This window comes from Onychostruthus taczanowskii, unplaced genomic scaffold (genome assembly GCF_017590055.1).
Source record: "Onychostruthus taczanowskii isolate IOZ18803 unplaced genomic scaffold, ASM1759005v1 scaffold54, whole genome shotgun sequence".
NCBI lineage: Eukaryota > Metazoa > Chordata > Aves > Passeriformes > Passeridae > Onychostruthus > Onychostruthus taczanowskii.
Window position 1 is genome coordinate 3,917,815 of NW_024503013.1, and position 22,386 is coordinate 3,940,200.

Below are 22,386 nucleotides of genomic sequence, written 5' to 3' on the forward strand. Positions count from 1 at the left end.
AGAGTGTATTTCCATACTGCGGTATGTTGATGTAATCTTTAAACCTCTGCACTTGAATTTTTGTTTCATCCTATGTCTTTTACTACTAGAAGTACATGCCATTGTATTATAGGAAGGTTCAAATAACTTTTTTTACTGTTCTTTTACTGTGGAGACTGTGGTAAATGTAAACTCAGACAACAGGAATGCATAAGGTCCTTATTACAGATCCATAAAACCTGATACCTAGATTAGGAAGGTAAGAGAAACCAAACTGAGAGGATAAGGCAGCACATACAATAATAATTTCCCAAATTTAAAATGATATTGAAACCCCATGAAGAAATAAACCATTATCTTGACATTCTAACTTCTTTTTTCACAGTGGAATCTTCTAACATAATTCATCTCCTGACACCAATACTCAGCTTAAAGAGTATCTGACATGCTTTAAGCTTGCAAACTGGAATTTACATAAATACTTTAATGATTTTCCTTAAACGTTAGCAAAAGAAAGCAGTTGCTGCATCTCCTCTATTGTCTTGGGAATGATACTCAGAACGGGACAACATAACTAAGATAAACATTGATTCCAAATCCTGTACTCCTCTCCTATTTTGTGGTCTTTTCTGCTTTCACAGTAAATATTATTTACGGGACAGAGCTCAGTCTTCCATGCTCAAGGTTCTCCAAAAATGTTGCCATTTGTAAAGTGAGAGAAGATGACCTAGGGTAGAAATAGTGGAAGAAATAACAATAGGTAAAGAAAACAGAAAACCTGAGCAATAATTGGGAATCACACATATCAGACATATATCTTCTTGTCCAAATATAGCTTTTCTGAAAATGTGTTTTAAAACTAAAACCAACAGCTGTTTTCTGTAGGAAAATGTTGCAGTCATCCTGCACTACTGTTTTTTAAATTATGTTACAAAGGTGCTCCAGCCCAGTCAACATTAGTTATAAAATGCTTTGACACCAATACTCTGCTTAAAGTGCAAGGACATTTCACATTTTTCACATTTTGCGTAAATTATTCATTATTTCTGTTTGCAGACTAAGGTGTTGATCCTTCAGTTTGTTCCCATTGGGCTCAACTGTAATTCCCTTTAAAGCTCTAGGCAATTGTACACTTTTTATGTTTTATAGGTTTAATTCAGTAGGAAAAACAGGAGGGGAAAGGATCATTAACAAATCAGTCCAGGTCATGACAGTGGTAAAGGAAACCTCTGTTGTATAGAATAAGGCTCCATTTAAGTTCATAGCCAACATATTGAAAGACCAAGATAATGACAGGCTTTGGGAGTCTTTTTTGAGACAGTCCTCCTCTGCATTCTATTTTGTAATGTGAAAACTTGCCATAATGGTGATATTTTGAGACATCCAGTTTAGTTACCTACTGATAGACATTACAGATCCTCTGTGGCTTTACCGACATCCACAATTCTTGTTTAGTAGAAATTACTGACAAAGCAGATGATTGTCTCTTCATACCTGTTGTGGCTTGTCAGTGTTATTCTGAAATTTTTCTGTCTAAAAGGAAGCCTTCTGTGGCTACTCTTGTCCTATCTGCTGTACCTCCCCATCACCACCACATCACATACTTTTTCAATGTGCCTTAAAACCATAGAAAGGATAGAAATTTTCTTTGCTGTTGTGATTTGCATTTGAAAAACTGCTTGTCATGGCTGCAATTAATACTAATAAATAAAATCTCTGGAAATACAAATGTTAATTAACTGTTTAGTAATATATTTACTGTAATTTTAGATCTGGAAAAGAAAACCTCTTCTCCCAGCCTTCATGGATCTTATATTTACTCTGCTTTCTCATGGAAGTCTAGTAAACAAGTGTTAATCCTTAGAAAATTTCCTTATGGGCCATTGGTCTATCTTGAATTCTGTTTCGATGATGTATTATTTACAGGAAAAACTTCCCTCTAGACTTTAGCTGCAGTTCATGCTCAACTGGCCAGCTATAGCAAGTCTGTGCAAGGTATGACCAGTTCTGGAGGATGTAGTTGACTGACCTTCCTGCCAAAGAGTACTGGGGGCAATGTACAGCACAGTCCTGGCAGTTCCTCAGTCAGATCAGGAAAACATAAGGAAGTCTCTGACAGTCTTGCTCATTTTTGCCTTTCATATGGCAAGGTGTCATAAGAACATGTGACATATATCTGTACATACTATTTTTTCCATGCTGGCATTCACCTGTCTGAAGATGCTGGTGGTATCTGCTCATAATGCAAAAACATTCTTGTTTTGTGTACTTCAGAGTAATTAAAAATTGTCTATGCATCATTTAAGACTGAATGTATAAATGGAAATTAAAGCAACAGTCCACAAAAATGAACATTCAGTTATATTGTCTTCCACAGTAGCTTTTAGTTTCTGTCTTGAGTTGAACATTACCTTCCAAACTTGGTTTTATCTTTTTCAGTTCAGTATTGGTCATGCAAAGCTATTATATGTGTCACACACATTGTCAGCCTTTTGTCATTAAATATAGATGATGTCATATCTATTGCGTGTGACATTTAGTGGTACAGTGTAACACTGTACTCTTAATTATTAAGCTAAGGTTGATAGAGTAGCTTCAGTAATTTCCACAGACATGCTATTTTAAGGTAATACATTCTCTACACAAGTTTATAGCAAAAACTTAATAAGATTTATTATGTGCACAATTTCTTTTCCTATGAACAGCTGGGTTGATTTCAATGCAGTAAACCAGATTCTACATCAAACTTCAGTTACTTTTTAATTATGTGAATGTAGTTCTTTGTGGAGCTGTACCATGTGTTTGAAATGATAGGGATATTGGAAAAAAACCTGTTGTTGATCTACACCATTAATGTTTCAGCTGTTGGTAGTTTGTTTCTTTATGAAGCAAATTAATGAAAAGACTTTTCAATTAAAACTAAAGAGAGTAGCTTTTTTTTTTTTTTTTTTTTTTTGGTAAATAAAATAATGGAGCCCTTTCTGCTGTAAAAGAGAAATTTTGCAGCTCATTGTTGAGTTGGGAACACTACAGAGAGAGCAGCTGGCAACCTGTTGTGATTGTGATGAATGAGACCACAAGTGTATATCTGGGTACACATTCAATTGTTTTTGCTTATTGGGCATTGCTTTTTACAGGCGTCATTTCCATCACGATGCCAAATGTATCTTACAAAGCCTTTTGAGTAGCGCTTAAATATAAAGCAGACTGGAAAACTGTTGGGATTTTCAAGTTAATACCGTCTAATAACTTAGAATAAAATATTGAGTCAGCACTTCATTTTCCTTTAAATGGCCCCCACCAATAACAATAATTCTTTATGAAAGTAGCTAAAAATGTGTTTATATTTAATATGTTAGGCTACATGTTGTACTTCATATTATTGGTGTGTTTTCAGAATTTATTTCTTATCAGCACATTCCCATGACATTTCCTCTTGCAAAATACTTGACTCTTCTTTCTCCCACCCCCTTTTGTATTTACAAAGTTCACTTTAATTATTCTCTGTCTATTCTGATTTTTAAAAAGTAGATTTTAAAAAATGTTGTAGCATTACTAAGAAATGGTTGTGAGGCTGATGTGTCCTGGATGTCCTGACAGACAGTGGGCTGCATCTGACATAGACGTATCTGATTTCTATATCTTCTGGTTTTCAACTGCACAAAAGCACCTCAAATTATTATTGTTGAAATATCTGTTTGTTTTCTGTTGAGAGCTGTGAATCCAGAGTTAGATGTGTGTACCTGTGCCCAGGCTTTGTGCTGAGGTCCTGATGAGGATAGTAGTTGTGGAAGGGAAGGCTGCCCCTGCCCAGATCTCCAAGGTGCCCAGTGCCCTGTGGGTGAATTGCCTGGGAGGCCTCAGCCCCCTCGGTGACCTCTGCCCTCAGCATCCCTCTGTCTGCCCAGCCCTAAACTGAGGTGAGGCACAGCTCCTGCCTCTCTGCAACCAGAGGGCTCTGTGGGAGAAGGGGGGAAGAAAGAGGGAAAAGGATACACTGGGAAAAGAGGAACAAGGACTCCCTTCCCCTTCCCCTTCCCACTGCATCTTCCAGCACAGCCAGAGTTCTTTAGGGACAGACCTTGGCTTTTAATGAGACCACACTGAGTGAAGGTTGTATGGAAAGAAGGGTGTAGTAACGTGGAAGATCAGTACTGCAGTATTCAGGGCTATTGTAGGAGAGCTGGCATGGGTAAAGCCTTTCTTGATGTATGTGGTGGCATTACAGGACAGAAGAACCACTGGGGTCACCAGAGATGTCCATGTTGCAGACATGGGTGTGCATCCTTCACTATGCTCTGAATAACACAATGCACAAGTTCTCCCTGTGCACCTCCTGAGCTGAGGAAGGGCATCCCATGGATGCAGGGATGCATGTGGATGTTGGGCAGCAAGCATCAGAGGTGTAGTCAGTTTTGATGCAAAAGTGTCTCTGCAATCGAAGTCTCATAAGATCAGGGGGATGGTTTGTCTTTGAGCTGCTGAAGAGTGTAGGTTCTGTGTTCTTAGTGAAACTGACCTTTGTAATTCCCCCAAAGGTGAGCCAATGGAAAAGATGGAGAGAGTTTCTCAGTCTTTGGCTGAGGCACTGTACAGATGACAGACTAGTATCTTTGTATTAGTATTAAATATTGAGGAAAATATTGATTTGCACACTTAGAGAACATATTTTATATGCTTTTTTTCCTGTGGCTGACCTGAATTTATTTAAATCCTAAGCAAATTTTTCAACTTTGAAACTAAAAAACTCTCTGGTTTTGCCTTGAAATTTGAAAGATGAATCAAAAGCTTCTTGTACTAGTTTTTGTTTCATGTTTCTTTTACACTCCTCTTCTTCCTCCCCCCCCAACCCCTCCACATCCTCATAGTTTAGCCATGTCTGTCTGGCTAATTGTTTATTTAGATTTTAGCATATCATATTGGGTACTTAGATATTCTTGAGTGTCACGCTCTACAGATTCCTAGTCAGGTATAACCAACCAGTTTATCATCCTATTTCTTTACCTGTTGTTTTTTGGTTTAGGTTTTTTGGTTTGTTTTTTTTTTTTTTTCTGTGGGATATTATGAGCTGACTAAAAGATTGTGTTAATTCAGTTGATATCAAACTGAAAATCTTGATATCGACATAACTGGCAAAATCTTCTGACACTTGTTTTCTCAGGGAAAAATATTAAAGGAAAAGATTCAAGCCCCAAGTAGATGGACGTTTAACTTGCCAGGTGTATTTTGACTAAACCAAGAACTCATAATGGCAAAAAAAAAAATTGTCAGCAAACAACAACTTAGAGGTCAAGATATGCAAGTATAGCATCATAGTTGCAAAGAACGTAGCTGTATAATTTCTTGCAGAAGAAATTGGAACAAACAGCAAAGTGTTCTTCAACTGTAAAAGTCAACAGAGAGGAAGGAGATCCTCTGCAAGGTCCAGATGGTATAAAGGATAGAAATTACTTGGGAATGGTCCAAAAACTAAGTAGCAGTTCATGAATGCAGACAAGGCAGTTAAGGCAAGCCAGATACTAGTTCTCTCTTAAAGGATCTGTTCCAGTACTTTCTAGGAAATGTGCTTATTTCCTTAAATCTTTTAGAGATGGTGAGAAGGGATAAAGCTATATTATTGGAGACTAACATAAATAAACATTTAAGATTATAAAAAAATAACTAAGAGGTGGAGTTTCATTAGCCTACCTTCAGCACTGTATGTTGGTTAACTGTGAAGATTTTTCAGTCCTGTTCTTCTGAGAAAATCTGAGCTTGTTTCCATGTTTGTTTTTTACCTCTTTCAAAATGATTGAGATTGCCTTAAGTTTATTGTGAGAAACTGTATTATTTAGCAATCTCTATTCTGAGTTCAGAGATTTAAACCACAAAATGTAGTATCCTGTCATTGGTAGCAATTACTACTAGTTGCATCAGGAGAAAGTAAAAACAGATACTTAGCTGTCTTCACATTGTTTTCTGGGATTGTCACCTATGGGACTGTGATGCTGAATCTGAGTAACCCCTATGCCCTTGAGAAAGTAATACAAATGGAAAGAAATATTTTTCAAGACATATTTGTACCACTTGCTTACATGAGAATGAAGTCTTAAGAGTTTTCAGAATGTTTTCCTCTTTCTTGCCCTCTTTTAGGGGTTAATTCTTGTATTATGTTTCCATTGACTCTGCTTCAGCCCTTTGACTTCTATTTGAAAACAATTTTGAGCAAAGGCTCTGTCACAGTTGTAACAGAATTCAAAGCTTATAAATCAATCATCTGTTTGGATCACCTGAGACCTTGTCCTTGTAAAACATAGAGCCAAAGAGCAGTTAATTCTAAACGCTTGGCATTTCTTCTAAAATGTTGAGTTTCAAATATTTACCCAAATATTTTTCATAGTTCTTTCAAATACTTGTTCTCCCACCTTAGTGGGAGAAATTAATTTATTTTCTTTCTGCTCCTGGTGTGCTAAAGTGAATTTTGTGGCTGAAAGCAGAATTCTTCTGTTTTGAGACTGACCTTTCCATGTTTCAGGAAATTCAGTTTGCCATATTCCATTTAAAAAATTATTTTTAAAATACATATGACTCTTAAGACTCAGGCTCTTTTTCTTTGCTCTTGACCTGCTGCCTGCTTCATTCTATCTTGTTTAAGGCTACTGATTACATTGCAGTATAAGAGAAATACTTTATCATTGTAGCTTCAATCCAGATAATGGACTCACCTGGTCATTTTAAGCAGAACGTTCTTTTTCTTTGTTTTCCTTTCAGCCCAGTCATTGAAGGAGTTTGCTCGGCTCCTGATTGCTGTTGAAGAGGAGAGAAGACGACTGGTAAGTTTAATGGCAGTAATCTTGCACTGAACCTCTCCTTGAGTAAAATAGTACACTTTTTTCTATTCCCCCTGAAGGGATTTTAAAAAAATTTTATTTCTGTAGTAGAGATTAAGTACATCATAAGAATTATTTGGAATTCTTACACAAAGGCAAAAATGTACACATTTTTGTACAAACTACAGCAATTTGTATTAAACTGTTCAACCAAAGATGTTTGCATCGATTTAAAAATTTTTTTCTCTCAGTTTTCTACTTTCCTGCTCCCTGACCCAAGATAAGCTTTGAATCCTGGTGTACCTTTTCCTTCCTGCAAGAAGCTTATATATTGGAGATGTAGATCTGTATTTGTATTTAATGAAATACTCTTACGAGTTGTCCAGTGAAAGTATGCTAGTAATCCAAGAATTTGAGAAGTAAGTGATAAGAAAAGAAAGCAAAGTCATCACCTGAGAGAAACTCCTGTAGAATACATTATGGATCAGTCTGGCTAGAGTCATCCATTGGTGTCCTTATGCCATTTGAATCTGCTGTTTGCTTTGATTTTTATATTTCTATTCAAATGTAGGTTTGTTAAAGAAGTTTCAAGTCTATTTTTATGGAACTATTAAAAAAAAAATCCAGGTGAGCAGTGAAGCTATTTTTATCCTTCCTTGGGAGTCAGTCATGAATAAAGGAGTGAGCTAAGAATTAACATCAGTAGGGGGATTTTTAAATATTGTGAAAGTTTAACTTGCTCTAATCCATCCAAAGATTATGTCTCTGCTGGTTTTCCTTTCTCTTATGGGTACTTAGAACATTGACGTAGGGCTTTTATGACTCAGTCTGGAACAAATTTACTAATTCAGAAAAAAGTTTATATAAATTTGTCTTAACCTAGTAGCAAATAGCCATAGAGTTGCTCCCCTACTATTTCTGTTTATATAAATATTTTAAAATGGCATAGTCATAACATTTATTTAGTACAGTTGCATAGCTAATATCACTTAAATGTATGAAATCATAATTATTTTTTACTTCATGCAAAACATATTTTCCTGGGTAGCTGGAAGAGTGAGGTGACTGTTCTATACTTACCACCTTAAAAGTTGGTTAGTAGAACACTTACTAGTTCCTTAGTTAAACAATGTTTCAAAATTAATAGTTGTCCAGTTTAAGTTAAAGATTGATATGAGCTAACTATTAGGAAAAAAAAAACCAAATCCATGACTAGATGAGGGTTTTATTTTTCAAACTCGTTAGTCTTTCATAATATGAAAAAATTTCCTAGAATTTTCCCTCTTTCCCCTCTTTTTTTTTTTTCCTCTCAGAGGAGTCACTACCATTTTCAGTTTTAGAAGTTTATGGCCTCTCTTTGGTTTATAATTTGATCTATAATTTTGACAACACACATATAGTGTTTTTGTAAAAGATGTAAGAAAAAAGATGTAGCATAAAAGAAGGGGGAAAAAAACAATATTATTAAGTGAAAAAAGACCAGTCAGATGGAATAATATGTTTTGTTCTACGTACAATATGATTTCCGTGGGAATGCATGGATTGTATAGCTGAGTGTGGTAGGTTGAACCTGGTTTGATTAGCAGTGCCCACCAAAGCTGCTGTGTCACTGCCCTCCTCATGTGGGCAGGGAGAGAAAATACAAGGGAAGGCTCATGGGCTGAGATAAGGGCAGGGGGAGATCACTTGGCATTCACTGTCATGAGCAAAACAGACTTGAATTGGGGAAATCTGTTTAATTTAATGACAAATCTGAGTAGGGTAGTAAGAAGCAAAACCCAAATTTTAAAGAAACTTCTTCTGCCCCTCCCTTCTTTTGAGGCTTTACTTTAATCCCAGTTCTCTACCTCCTCCCTGCCAGTGGCAGAGAAGGGCAGGGGATGAGGGCTGCACCTCCTTCCTCCCCATGGGGAGGACTCCTCACACTCTTCTTTTGTGCTAGTGTTGGTCCTTCCCTTGGGGGACAGTCTCCACAAACTTCTCCAACATGAGTCTTTCCCATGGGCTGCAGTTCTTCATGACCTGCTCCAGCGTGGGTCCTTTCCACAGCACTGAGTCCTCCAGGAACAGGCTGCTCCAGTGTGGCTTCCCATGGGGTCTTCATGTATGGAGAAGCTGCTCTTGACAGGAAATTTTTGTAACCAGCTTTTCGCTCAGTTTGGAATAACCTTATTCAGTTCCCATTCTCTGTCCAGAATGAGAACATTGAGGACACACAGTTTTCATTGTAGTTATATTTGCATGGGAAAATTTATCAAATTTAGGATTTCTTTAGGTTTAAAATGTTTGAGCTGCCTTTTGGTGGACTTTGTTTAATTATTACTGGAGTAAAAGTGTCACCTTTGTCAAAGATGTGGGTTTTTTATTCCCTGCCATTATTTTGCTGCCATTTTCTACATGTCGTCATAGAATCCAGAGGTTCCTGTGAGGATCAGTATGCCAAATAGATTCCTAGTATAAGGTTTTTGCTTCACAAACTTGTAATTTAACTGTGGAATCTTCAGAACACTTTTGCTTGCTTCTGAGGAAGTTTGGAGCATTATGCATACACTAAGATTTCTCTGCTGGAAGCACTTAAAGTCAGCCAATTTGCAGCTTAGTGATGATATTAAATAAAGTTCTCAGCTGATGGGAAAGCTTGAGACATGGCATGCAGGTCTTTAAGAATTTAATTTCCTTCTGCATAAAGACAGAAAACATGCAGAAGTTATTTTTGAAAAGCTTGTTCTTTTTGACATTTTGTAAAAGTCTTGGAGAAAAATGCAATGTTGTGGCTCTTTTTGGATACACTTCATCATACTACTTTCAACTTTGTTTTAATTCTTGTAGCATGTGATAGTAAAATACACTATTGAATCAGTGAATGCAGGGTGTATGAGAATATGGAATGACAGCTATTAATTTTGCATACCAGCTAATGACCTTGTTTCCCTTCCTTGAACTTTATTTTATTAAATTATGAGCATACATCTAAGTGTATTAATCAGATTTGAATATGAAAAGTATTAAAAAGTATATATTCGTGTGACCAATTTATTTCTAATCTGATGCCTATTAAGTTCTATATAAGTCAAATTATATTTTTGTCTTGGTGAACACAATGTTGGAGTGCTTGTCCACTGAATGTATAAATGAAGTGTTTCCAGTGGTCAAGGAAATAGTTTGAGGTGTTCAGCAAGTCTTCTCTCCTTCCTGCATAAAGAAACAGAAGGAACTATTTTTTTTCTATTCAGAAGAAGCTAATGAAACAAGACATTATGAACAGTATTATTGGGAAAAACACTGAAGTATAAAGTCAAATGAAACTGTGTGTCACATAAATATTTTGTTTGGTAAGGCTTTGTGGCCATTATTACTGGCAGCAGTAATAATATGGTGATTTTTGCAAGTCAGTTTCTTTTATCCTTGTCTTTTATTTCCTGATGCTAGAAAATTGATGAGTAAAAGTAAGAAAAAACAGAGGCCATGCACCATAAATTTCCCCTTAAAAAGGAAATAAAGGGAAAAGTAACTCATAAGATGCCTTCTTTTGTGATGTACACCCTTAGGTTTTGACAAGGTCTGTCATTTTGTGGTGGTGTCAATTTAGTGATGCTTTTGGTAAATGGTGCATTAGAAAAACTCCAACCAAACAGCACTACTCTTGGGCTTCACATATACAGTAAAATAGGATAAAAAGTCAGATTCATCCCCACTGCATTTCCAATGACTTCAGCAGCAAGCCATCAGGGATGTAGAATAATAACCTCTATTTCCTGCTGCTTATTAGGGAACAATAGAGATGCTATAATTTAATCCCATGTGAATGTTTGAATCTTTATCAAGGGAACTTACTTAAAATAATTTCCTTCCTCTTTCACTGGATTTACATTCTTTCTGCTAAATAAGTGATATGTTCTATTTTACAGATTCATATTTTATTTATGCTTACTATTAATTTTATATTGTTATTAAAATTAATAACAAACAGAAATTATCTGGGAGTAAAATAAAATGCTGCTTCCTTTTCCTCTTGTAGCATTATTCTGTGTTGGCATCAGTATAGATGAACTGGTTCATGCTACTGGTCCTAGAGATCGTCTATGAGTTTGAAGCATTGAATGAGTTCTCTTGAGTGTCAATGTTATCGATAACTGCTGGAAATCCCTGATTATTTCTGAGAGTTTACTAAATCCAAGACTGAAATAGGCTCTTAATTCTTAAATTCCTTGCTATTTATCCAAGTTGTTTTTTTTGTTTTTTTTTTTTTTGTTTTGTTTTGTTTTGCTTGTTGTCAGGTGATGAATGGCCCCAGAGCTTTTTCTCTCTGGTGTCATGAATCAATGAGATTCCTGACCAATATTAAATACTCCAAGGGATAATACAAAAATTCTGAACTGGATAGTTTTGTACTGTGCTCAATGAATATTTTTCTTTATAAAGTCCACTTCTTTGTGTCTAATAATCTTCATGCTTCAGACAGTATCTCATTTTTGTGGACTTTTTTTGTATTAACTGGATGTTCTCATTGTGGTTCTGTATTTGCCCTCACACAAGGGGTCTGATGCTATCTGCTTCCAGGGAAAGCATCAAAATATTCAGTTTCAAAAGCTGCACTTGAAGAAAAATAAATGAGCTGTTAAAACCAGCTATCCATGGAATGGTATGTAAAATCAGATATTGAAGGGAACAGCATGTTGTTGAGCAGAATTAACCTTTTCCCTATAATGCAAAGTGCATTACAGATTCCATCAGAAGAGTAAGCAGCCTCCTATCCACAGGGGCAGCTTATTTCCCAGTTTATACAGGGGAAAAATAACATTACATGTACTAGCACCCTGAGACGGCAGAACAAACACCTGGCATTTTGTTTTGTATGGTGTCTCTCAAATTGCAAAAAAATAGTGTTTAATGGTGTTTTGATATACCTGATAACTGATTTCAGTGTTTTTCACTTCTCATGCAAGATTTGGCATTTAAATTAATCTCCTTGGTAGGAGTCTGCAGGGAAGAACACTGAGAGCGTATTACTATAAGTGAAAGAAAATGCCACAAATAAAAGGACTTCTTTGAAGTTACATCTCTTTTTTTGTTTCTTTATTTTTGTTTTTCCTCTACTCCCTCTCCCTCCACCATGTTTGCTGTTTAAAATTAATTAAAAGCACCTGGGTTTAGCTAGTTTAGGTTTTTTCTTATACTTAAGATGGCTGTACGTCCTGTTGAGTCATTAAGATAGCATGGACTGTTTTCTTAGGTAACCTCTTTGGAAAGACTTTCTGAATTTCTGCATCAGATTACTAATTTGGAAATACCTCTTTGAGGTTTCTATTGAAGAAGGATCAGTAAATGAGTACTGAATTTTTTAATTTTCTTCTAAAAATAATTTTTACCTATATTTATCTATTTATTTTTTCACCTTTTCTTCCTCCTATTTCATCCCAGATATAGCAGAGAGCGTATTTGTTATTAATTACAGAAAAATCCATGCCTTTGGCAAGCCAAGTTCTGCGAGATAGGAAAATATTGGTTTCAACAGTTTTGGGCTTTTTGTTTTGTTTTGGTTTTTTTTTTAACTATCAGCTTACTGTCCTCTAACAGGCTAAGTTTTAGAAATCATTGGGAAAATTACTGGAAACAAACAGGATGCTTTCACAAACCTTTTTGGGAAGCCCCCATTTTGAATACTTGCTATATGCATTTCTGGCCAGAAAATATTATGTAGACCAGAAAAGATACAGAGGAAGGCAACAAGGAAAGCTTAACACCCAGAAGCTGAGAATGAGAAGAGACTGCAAGGAGGCCTCTTTGATTAGCTTTAATTCAAACAAATTAGATCAGTGTTATTTGGAGGCCTGTGATTCATTAATTGAAATGACATCTTTAAGCACGCTTGAACTAGTCCTCAGCAGCATTAAGACTTCAGCCCTTGACGTCAGATTTTTCTTCCTTTTTTTTTTTCCTTGCTGATACAATTGTCAGTCTTACTTTGTAAGGATAAACAAGAAAAAACATTGCAAAATTACTTGGAGACTCTTGCAGAAGCAAGAGTGTGCTCTGTAGCATTGCATGGGTTTTTTACTGTGTTTTAACTCCAGAATGACTGGAGGAAATGTGCTACACAGAATTTTATCTAATTAGCAGTTTGCAGAACCAGCTTTGCCTTAAATCTCAGTCAGCCTTGTGTTACCTCTTCATATTAATTGCATATCTGTAGAGTGTAGACCTTTTGAGAAAAGGTCTTCCCTGTTGTGCTGGTACAAATGTTTATGTGACTGTGTGGTGAACATAATTGGAGAAGTGATCCAGCTGGAAAAATAATTCCTCTCGCACTAAACTTTCTATTACTTCCTTCCCATCACTGCAGTGCACACAATGAAAATTAAGACCTTCAGGGCCAGAATTACTATCCAGAAGATAGTAATTACTTTGATAAAATTGCTATCAAAAATATACTAGAACTGTACCTTCATTTCCCTTCAGATGTTATCTCTGACCATTGTAACTCATATATGAAATCAGGAAGTGATAGGTATATTTCTGTCATGCAGACTTCCTAGAGAGCAAATCTGCAACAGGATTGTTTGGTGGGTTCTTGTCGAGAGGGAACTCTCAATGCAGCTTTCCCCCTTGCCCTGTCTTGGGCTAGAAGGAATCCTGTTTGTTATCTTTTTCTGCACCACTTAAGTATGAAAATACATGTGTTCAGTGGGTGTTTCTTAGCATTTGTGCTCAGTTAATAAAACCACAAAAAACAGAGTAATAAAAGTAAACAGTTCATGTTCTGTTATCATTAAGGTAGTTTAACATATAACATCTGTATGTATTTCGGAACTTTTCTCAGATAAAGAACACATACTAGGCCAGACAATTCGGAGATAAAATTCTGAGTGCTGTTAGTACAGAGCATTAGCTGGCTTTTCCAGATAACACTGCATCAGCTTCTGTAATTGTACACTTGCTATGTTCCTGATTTGTTAAATTCAAGTTCTAATTTCACCAATAATATTTGTGATGTAAAATAATTTTTTCCTTTATTTTTGTGGAAATGAAGAAAAAATAGTCATCCTGGGACATTTGAGTATGATAATTTTTAAAAGATCAAACTGGTCTCAATAGAAGTAAGTTGCAACTTGTCCCTCTCACATCCCTGTAACTGCCATCCTCTGGAATTAAAAAATACAGGTCCATATTTTCTTTAACTTTGCAGAAGGTACTTCTGGAATCACTGTGTTGTGACAGAACAGTACTATTAATTCAGAATATGTTCAGAGTTTTATGATCATGAAGTCAACAGAGAACCTACTGTTTATGTTTTGCTCTGTATTTCTTAGCAGCTTTCTCTCTATGTTTTTTTTTCTTTTGAAAATGTGAGTTATTTCCTGTTGATATAAATGTCCAGAGTGCAGAACCATATCATATGCAGAGCCTTTTGTACCCTGTGCTCCTCATCTTAGGCCTAGATAATTTCATTGCCTTAAAACCTACTTGTTGAGGAGGAAAGCAATTTGAGTGGTTTTAGAGACTGTCTTTGCTGTTTTCCTAAAATAGTTGTCATAGAGTTGATTTGTGACAAAGTTATTTTTCTTGTAGTCAGCAACTTTGTAAGAGGTGTGAAAATGTAGATCTCCCATGTTGATCTATGCTGTTGTTGACTGGATAGTTGACATCAAAGAGGGATCACTTGTCTTCACGTGGCTAAGAGGCTGTGAGTAAGACAGGAGAGTGGGAATAGGATAATTGTTCAAGAGGAAAGGGGAACAGAGATAAAAGGATTTATAAGATTCATGTACATTCCTTTGCCATCTTACATAAACAGTGATCCAAGCCTTACCAAGAAGGCTTTGGTAATTCAGTGTCCATGTACTATTTGCTTTTTAGTCTTCTGCAGAGAATGCAAATTAAGAAAATCTTTTTTAGAAAATATTTTTAAGAAACAAAGTGTGTTGCAGGAGATTAGTGTAATTGGTTGATAGCAATTAGTTTCTCCTGCTTTCTATACTCAAGTTGTGTGTATTTGCCTCCATATGGATATACAGTTAGAGAATGGATTGGGTTGGAAGGGATCTTGAAGACCATACTCTAACTCATCCTGCTGTGGCAGGGAGCACACCTGCAACTAGACCAGGTTGCTCAAAGCCCCATCCACCTTTCAACACTTCTAGGGGTGGGACATCTGCAGTTTCTCTGGGCAACCTGTGCCAATGTCTCACCACTCTCAAATAATTTCTTCCCTATATTTAATCTAAACCTACCCTCTTTCAGTTTAAAGACGTTCCCCCTTATGCAGTCGATACCTTGCAGCATTTTTCAGTGAGAACATTGACAAAATGAGATTGCTTGCTATTTCCAGTTTTGAAGAGTATCATGGAGAGAGATACTAAATGCTGTCTTAATTAAAATACAAAATGAAAGGTTATTTGGAAAGCCTCTTGCTACTTGTCATTTTATAAATCTAATTTGTTCTCAGTTCATATGTTCACTCCATGCAGGCATTAACTGCATGTAGTATTGAATTGAATTGCAGCCCTTCCCAAAGTTTTGAGAGGCATTCTGTGAGTAGCGTGGCTGGAAGGAGTTTGTTTTAGTCTTCACAGAAATGTGGTAGTTGCAATTTTAGTTTGTAGATTCTTTTGCTTCCACCACAATCACTAAGTGTCTTTGCAGATGACTGTTGACAGAGAAAAAGAAAGAAAGATGTTTGCACTTTCAAAAGAATATTTTAAGGGAATGTGAGTTCTGGATCAGCCAACCTTATAGCCTTTAAGTTTTATGCATTTATTTTCTGACTACAGAGGGAGGGAATGGACCTGGTCATAGAAGAGGATATGTGCTGTACCCATTACTAGGTTATAATCATGTCAGAACATGCTGCTACCTAACATGCTACCACTTTCTAAATTTTTTAATGGATTCCAAATTTATCTGCAATTCTCCTGGAAGTGTGAAAAAAGGTGTTTTAGTCTTACAAATTTAATTTTTAATTTTTCTTCATTTAGTCTGACCTCCGGAATGAAACCACTGTATTTGTTGTTCTTATGTAATGTCCTGGGAAGTGTGATTAAAAACAGAAAACAACACAAGCACTTTATGTACCAAAGGGTGTGCAGAAACAAATATGCCTTTATTTAAACCAAAGTTTGGTTTAAATAGCCAAACAAAGCCCCCACCTTTTCACAAGGAAGCAAAATATTCTCACTTGAGCAATCTATGTAATCTGCATGGGCTCATAGCTGTGTTACATACAAAGGTGTTTTCTATAAGTATTCTCTGTTAGGATGTTGTGTTAATGTTTGCAGAACACTTAGGTTGCCTTTATTATACTTTTCAAATGTCTGCTGTGGCTTCAGTTAGTGTTGTTTTGAGAAGCTCTCTCGATGTATCTTCTAGCGCAAGTGCTTTTGCTTTGAACTAAGACTGAAACAATTTAACTGTTTTGTCTGTTTTTTGTCAGCCATGCCAATTTATTATGTACCTACTTGGCAAAACTGACCTGGCTAAAAGCAAAACAAACAAGATATTTACTGGTTATTTTTCAACCGTGTTACAACAGACTGTTTCAGTGTCACAGCAACAGAGGACAGAAGAAGAAGTCAAAAACGGATGAAGGTGCAATTCAAGATCAGCAAACTGCTTAAGCTAGCATGATCACCAAAAGAAATGATTACAAATCTACTTCTTGGTGCAATATTTGTTGCAGCCCTGTTATTACAAGTAGTTGCGGTCAGGGAAAGAGATTATTTTTCTAGTGTTAAAAGGAAATTAGAGTAGAAATCTGGAAGCCATGGTCACATGGTCCTGAGGAAAGTCTTGGAAGTATGGGGCCAAGGAGTCTGGTAGCCTTAAGGATTAAAATATTGTGAGAGCTACTTCTTTGGATAGCTGTTCCTTAGTAAAAGCTGTTTTTCAAACAATGTTGTTATGTTTCCTTTCTGGGTTAAGTGGAGGTGGCCCGTCCGCCTTGGCCAAAATCGTTAACATTTTGGCCCAATTTATTGTCATGTGGCATGTCATGATGTGATCTCATGGAGTTGATGTGAAATTCCCCCTGGAGTCCAAGTGTCATAGTGAGTGCGGAGTGGGCCATGGCAAGCCAAAGCCTGCAGTGGGTCTGGCACTGACCTGAGTCTCCACGTGTCCCAGGGCCCTGGGCTGGGGCCAGCGCGGAGCCGTCATGGCCGCACGCAGGCTCAGCCCAGGCCTGCCCATGCGGCGCCGCTCCTGTGCGCGTCCCGTCAGTCATGACAGCACTGCCCCCAGCTGCTGTCAGACTGCACCCAGCATTCCCACCCTGTGGCTAAAGGCCAGTTTTTCACCAGGGATACTGTTGATGGGGCGAGGGAGCTGCTTGATAGGGTGACACCATCCATAATTCCCACACTGAGGCAAAGGGTGACTCGGTTTCCCTGATGGGCTTCCAGCAGGACCACATGGATGCACAACCACTGCAGCTGAGCCCACTTAGCAGCACACAATCCCATCTTAGTAGAGTCACAGTTTAAAGAAACCAGACTAGCCCTTTGTCTCCCCTAAGCTGCCTTTTACACTATAATGAGACCTTTTTACAAGCTAGATGAGAGCTTTCTAAGTTGACTTGTTTTGTTAGTTGTATTTGCATGAGAGCAGAAAAAAAGGCTAAAAAATCTGAATCTGATGCTATTTTTAGACCTTTTGCTCTAAATGTTGTGTCATGGCATGTGTCATTACATGTCCTGCGCTCCTTTCTTAATTCTGTGTGCTGTTCCCAACATACTCATTTTGAATTTTCACCTCTGACAACTGTCAGAACCTTCTAATTTATTATAACTCAGCTTTTAAGCCTTAAATAGCATCTTCAGTGTGTCAGCTACCAGTAAAACTTAGTATGCTAATAGCAAGGAGAAATGGAAAGGTTTTCTATGGATCCTATATCTATAAAAGCTCCCTTACCTCTGAGTAGTTTGCAGCTGTGGCTGACCTACATTTTTTCAGAATATATCTGAAATGTTCATACACGTGCTTTTGTTTCCTGAAAGGATACATACTTCCAGTTTCAACATTAACAGTTCCTGGGCATAGTACCATTACAAACAGCTAAGCTGATTTTGGCTTTATGCCTGGTTGTGTCCATTCACAAAGTAGTTGTTAAAGCAAAATACAGCTTCTAATTACATTAATCTCTTTGAGTACCTAATTTCCTCAGCACCAACTTCTTCTTGTTGTTTTGGTTTGGTTTGGTTTTTTTAACAATGCTTTTTGGGGTTTGGTTTTGTTGGTGCTGAAGAAATAACAAATAGTAGATAGAAGAACCATGGCAGTCTCCAAACTATCAAGAATGTGTCACTGAAGCAAAGCATTGCACTGTCAAACCACCTTTTTCAGTGTTTTATTTCTCAGCAGCTGTGTAATATAATGCAAAGTGATTCCTAACAGTAACAGATAGTAGACCTATTAACCCCACTTGTGCAGTTAGTGGCATTGGCCCGTGAAGACCTGCAGTGTCTGTGAAGGTGCAAATTAATTTTCATACTGGAAGGCAGCCCCTGATGATCACAAGTAGTGCAAGGCCAGCTGTAAAACAGCACAACTTGGCCTGGCTGTTTGAATTCTCACATTCACTAAGAGCAGCAGACAGGTACTATGTAACTGCTTACACAGTTGCTTAGTCCCCATAGCCATCACTTATTCTCAGATAAGGCATTTCTTCTTCACGCAGAAGTGATTGCATCAATTGCTAAAAGAGTAAGTAGGTAGACCAATACTTAAGACCCCTTTCAGTTTGAACTGTTTACCTTCTCAAGCTCTCACTTGGACTTGAAACTTTTATTTCTTTGTCTGGGAAGTGTCACTGCTGCTTACATCATCTAGCTAAGAAGAGACAATCATCTGACAGGAAGAATTTGGGAGAGAATTTAGGCTGCATGTCAGGAAACTCACGATGAGCTGCATTGTGAAATACTTTGCCAAAGAAAATAGGCTTTGCTGAGGAAAATGTCTAGGGCACAAACTGAGATTAAGCCAAGTTGGAAAATGTAATGTAGAAACAAAGTATTTTGTACTGCTCAGTGACCATGCATCCCTCTTAGCCGGGAGCATGGTTAATCAGATTGTCATTAAGTATCTTTCAGTAAGTTATTTCAAGGGTGCCATCACATTTCATGGTAATGGCTAAGAGTAATGCTGTATTTCTCAAAAAGACTTCCACACTCTTTTTTGATTAGGGATTATGGGGAAAATGGGAAACACTGGCCAACATCTAACAAATCTACTTTTCCAGTTGAATTTAAGAGTAACATCCTCACCTATGATATTTGTCTCGAGAGCATTTTGTGCGAGGCTCTAAATAGGTTGATTTCAGTATTTTGGAGCCTAAATTTCTATGGAGAGTTCTGTTGCTGGTCATTTTTATTGCTTGTTTGTTTGAAGAAAATCAGAGCCACTGTGTCAAAAATAACTATTTCTGGCAATTAAAAAAAAATTATTGATATTCTCTGACAGATTCTGCAGTATGAAAAATTTCAAAGAAAATCGTAGCTGCAGTAAACAATCGTGCCAACATCTTGGCTTCCATGTTGGGTTAGCCATTTGGTTATTTTTATGTCTCACTGCTAAACTTACATTGTATTTATTTATTTGTTTCAAACTTTAAATTTTGAGGTGTTTGTTCTTACTTTGGACTCAGAAGTTGTTGCTTATGGCATCCAGGCAATCAAGTTCTTGATCTCTTAAGTAGTCTGTTGCTAAAGAACAGCTTGTCTATCTCCTTTAATGTGTCCAGTTTCAATCTAGGAAGAAGGAGCCTGCACTCTGACTCTCTGTTTTTTTAAGGAAAGAATATTGAAAGGTAGTTTCAGGAATTCTGACAAATAAAGCTTGTCAAAATAAATGTTATGATGAGTCTGGCAGCTCAACATCCCTTAAGGAATAATCTGCACTAATTAAATAACATTGCTTTTACTTTTCATGGCAAGTTAGAAAGTTCTTACTTTGATTAGTTAAATGTTTATTTATTCTCTTATTGATTTCCAGCTTTCCCTTCACATCCTAATAGACCTCACAAGGAGGCCTGTTCAGGGTACATTCACTCCACTCTGGAGAGGTTTTGTTGACATCTACACAGTGAGGGAAACAGGCCTGGCTGCAAAATTTACAGATCAGGATTTGGAAAAGCAAAGAGACAAAATAATAAACATACGGAGCTGATTTGGGGTAACTGTTAAGTAGATCTACTGCCAGATTAAAAATGTCTTGGAAAGTTTAAAATGACCTTTTTGTAGAGTAAAGCTTTTTGCTTATTTACTAGGATTTATCTTAATCAGATAATTTCTGTAAATGTTAATGTATTGAACACAATGTAAAAAAAAGCCACACAACTCTCCACAAAAGCACAGACCTTCACTTCTGCACTTCTTAAATTGAAGATTTCCCCCTATAGAACAAGATTTGGTTTTGTTTTGTTTACTCATTGTTCATGGGAAAAAATGTTCCATGGGATAAAAGTTTAAGTAGGTAAGAATACTTATAATGTCATAAAATATCTATATTTAGCAGAGTACTCAATAGAATAAAGTGCTGTTAAAAATGTTGTGAAGTGTGGTATACTTAAATTCTGGATTAAGTTTTATTCTTAATTAGTTCTGTGCTCCAATTATGCTGTTTCCTGTGTTTATGTAGCCATTTCCCACTTGATAATATGTAATGTAAACAATCAAGCTGAGAAATTTTTTTGTGTGTTTGGATAGCCATAAAGGGGAGTAAAACCAGAAAAATTTTCTTCTGCTGCCTATCTGAAACTACATTCTCAAGCTCTTTTCCTTTCAGTATGATTTGAACTCTCAGCCCAGTCAAGAGACATGTACTGTTTGTATTAATGGTAGTGATAAAGAGATAAATGCCTAGACTTGCAAGTACACTACCAAACTGTTTTTCCTTCAGTGTAGTGGTGTTTGTGGCTGCTTTATCTTTTACTCAGTTTTTGCTGAGTTACAGTCCATGGAGTAAGCTGTAAAAAGGAAAGGCATCTCTTACTGGATGATTAGCTACCTACCATGACCATATCCTCAGCTGATTTATGTCTTCTAAGTATTTTCAGAGTGTTGTTAAAGAAAAAAGGAACAAAAAACCCCAACTGTTGTTTTGGTTTGTTTTTGTGGATTTTTGTTTGTTTGTTCTTGGTTGGTTGGCTGGTTGGTTGGTTATTTTGGGGTTTTTTTCCCTTTCATTTATCACCAGGTAGGTTTTTTCCTCCAAAAGGAGGAAACCTCTAGCTTCAGTCATCTTTGTAATTACGCATATATCAGAAAACGTTAAATGCATTCTTTAACACTTCATAAAATGTTCCTATGTAGAAAATAATTTTGTCGTTGCAACTAAGCAGTAAGTCTAAGAGACATGAGAGGCTGTGAGTGAGAGGAGGCAGAAGGGGCACACAACAGTTTCCAGCTCAAGTTGTTATTGCCAGTAGTGACAGAAACCCCACTGAGGTCTTGCTTGCTGAAGGAAAAACAGGAATATGGGATGCAGAGAAATCGAGTTTTTGAAGTGTGTCCTTATACAATGAAAGAGTAGGTGACATGCATGGTCTTTGTTATGTGAAAGGATTTTGAGGGAAAAGAAAGCGCTGGCATATCTTGAAAAGAAATAAAAGCACAGGAGGAGATACAAAAATAGATACAAGGTATAGCAAAATTATCCCAATATATTGTCTTCTAGCGGGCTTTTACAATAAATTACAAGGTATAAAAGTCAGTTGGGTCTTTCTCCTTTCCTTTTTAACTTACTGGCCACTGTTTTCTCTTAACACATTAAAAACTCCTGTAGGGGCAAGATGTGAGTATTTTTTCACATAAATGAAAAATACTGAAGCATATTCCTTGATGTACAATGCTTCTGCATTTGAATTTTACCTTACAGTGGTCAATGCATGTAGTGTGTGGGTATCATAGATAACCAGGTCCTCTGTAGCATCTACCACTGCTCCTGCTCTTTTGGGAAGTTGCTGGCTGTTATGGTGCTTGGTGCCTGCTCAGGAAAATGTGTTTGGTAATGGCTAACATTGCAGTAGAGTAAGTCAGTCTGCTTAAACCCACAGATCAAGGAAGTGAGTGAAGAAGAACCAGTTGATGCCTTTTGGGCTTCTAATTTCTGAACACACTGAAGATGAGACAAATCCTTAAGACATTGTCTTAGGACTTTTATTGTCAATACCTAGAACAGGAATTTCTCAAAATATATTCATGTGAGAGTTTTCTAGTGGATCAAAACATCTTAGAGTCTGATTGTAAACGTATTTTACCTTCAGGTTGGCCAAGTTTTTTCTCTTTTCAAGTGATCTCTTTCTTCTGTGTATTAAATGCAACAGTACTGGCGTTCCTCCTCCCAACTGATCAAATTTAAACATCTTGCCCTTCAAGTTTTTGACACTGACTCTTTGTAGCTGAGCTGAAGAAGTGATGGCAAGTCCTTCAGTAGGCACTGGCAAATTTGGTATTTTCATAATGAATTCAGGTGCCCCAGTTTTGATAATAATTTTGAATGCTAGGAATCTTGAGTTCTGCTTTTTGTCTTTAGCATACAGCGGGAGATATGTTATTTACAAGAAGGGTAGCCCATGCTGTATGAACCCTCCAGCTGTATAAGAGTA

General features: G+C 36.9%; 1 protein-coding gene across 2 annotated transcripts in view; it reads left to right on the plus strand.

Annotated features, from left to right (window-relative positions):
- ARHGAP42 (Rho GTPase activating protein 42) overlaps positions 1–22,386 on the plus strand; it is a 144,628-nt gene that overhangs the window by 42,974 nt on the left and 79,268 nt on the right. For both annotated transcript variants that reach the window (XM_041417073.1, XM_041417075.1), the window contains one exon: positions 6,730–6,791. In XM_041417073.1, the coding sequence (XP_041273007.1) occupies positions 6,730–6,791 (62 nt within the window). The remainder of the gene's footprint in view (positions 1–6,729; positions 6,792–22,386) is intronic.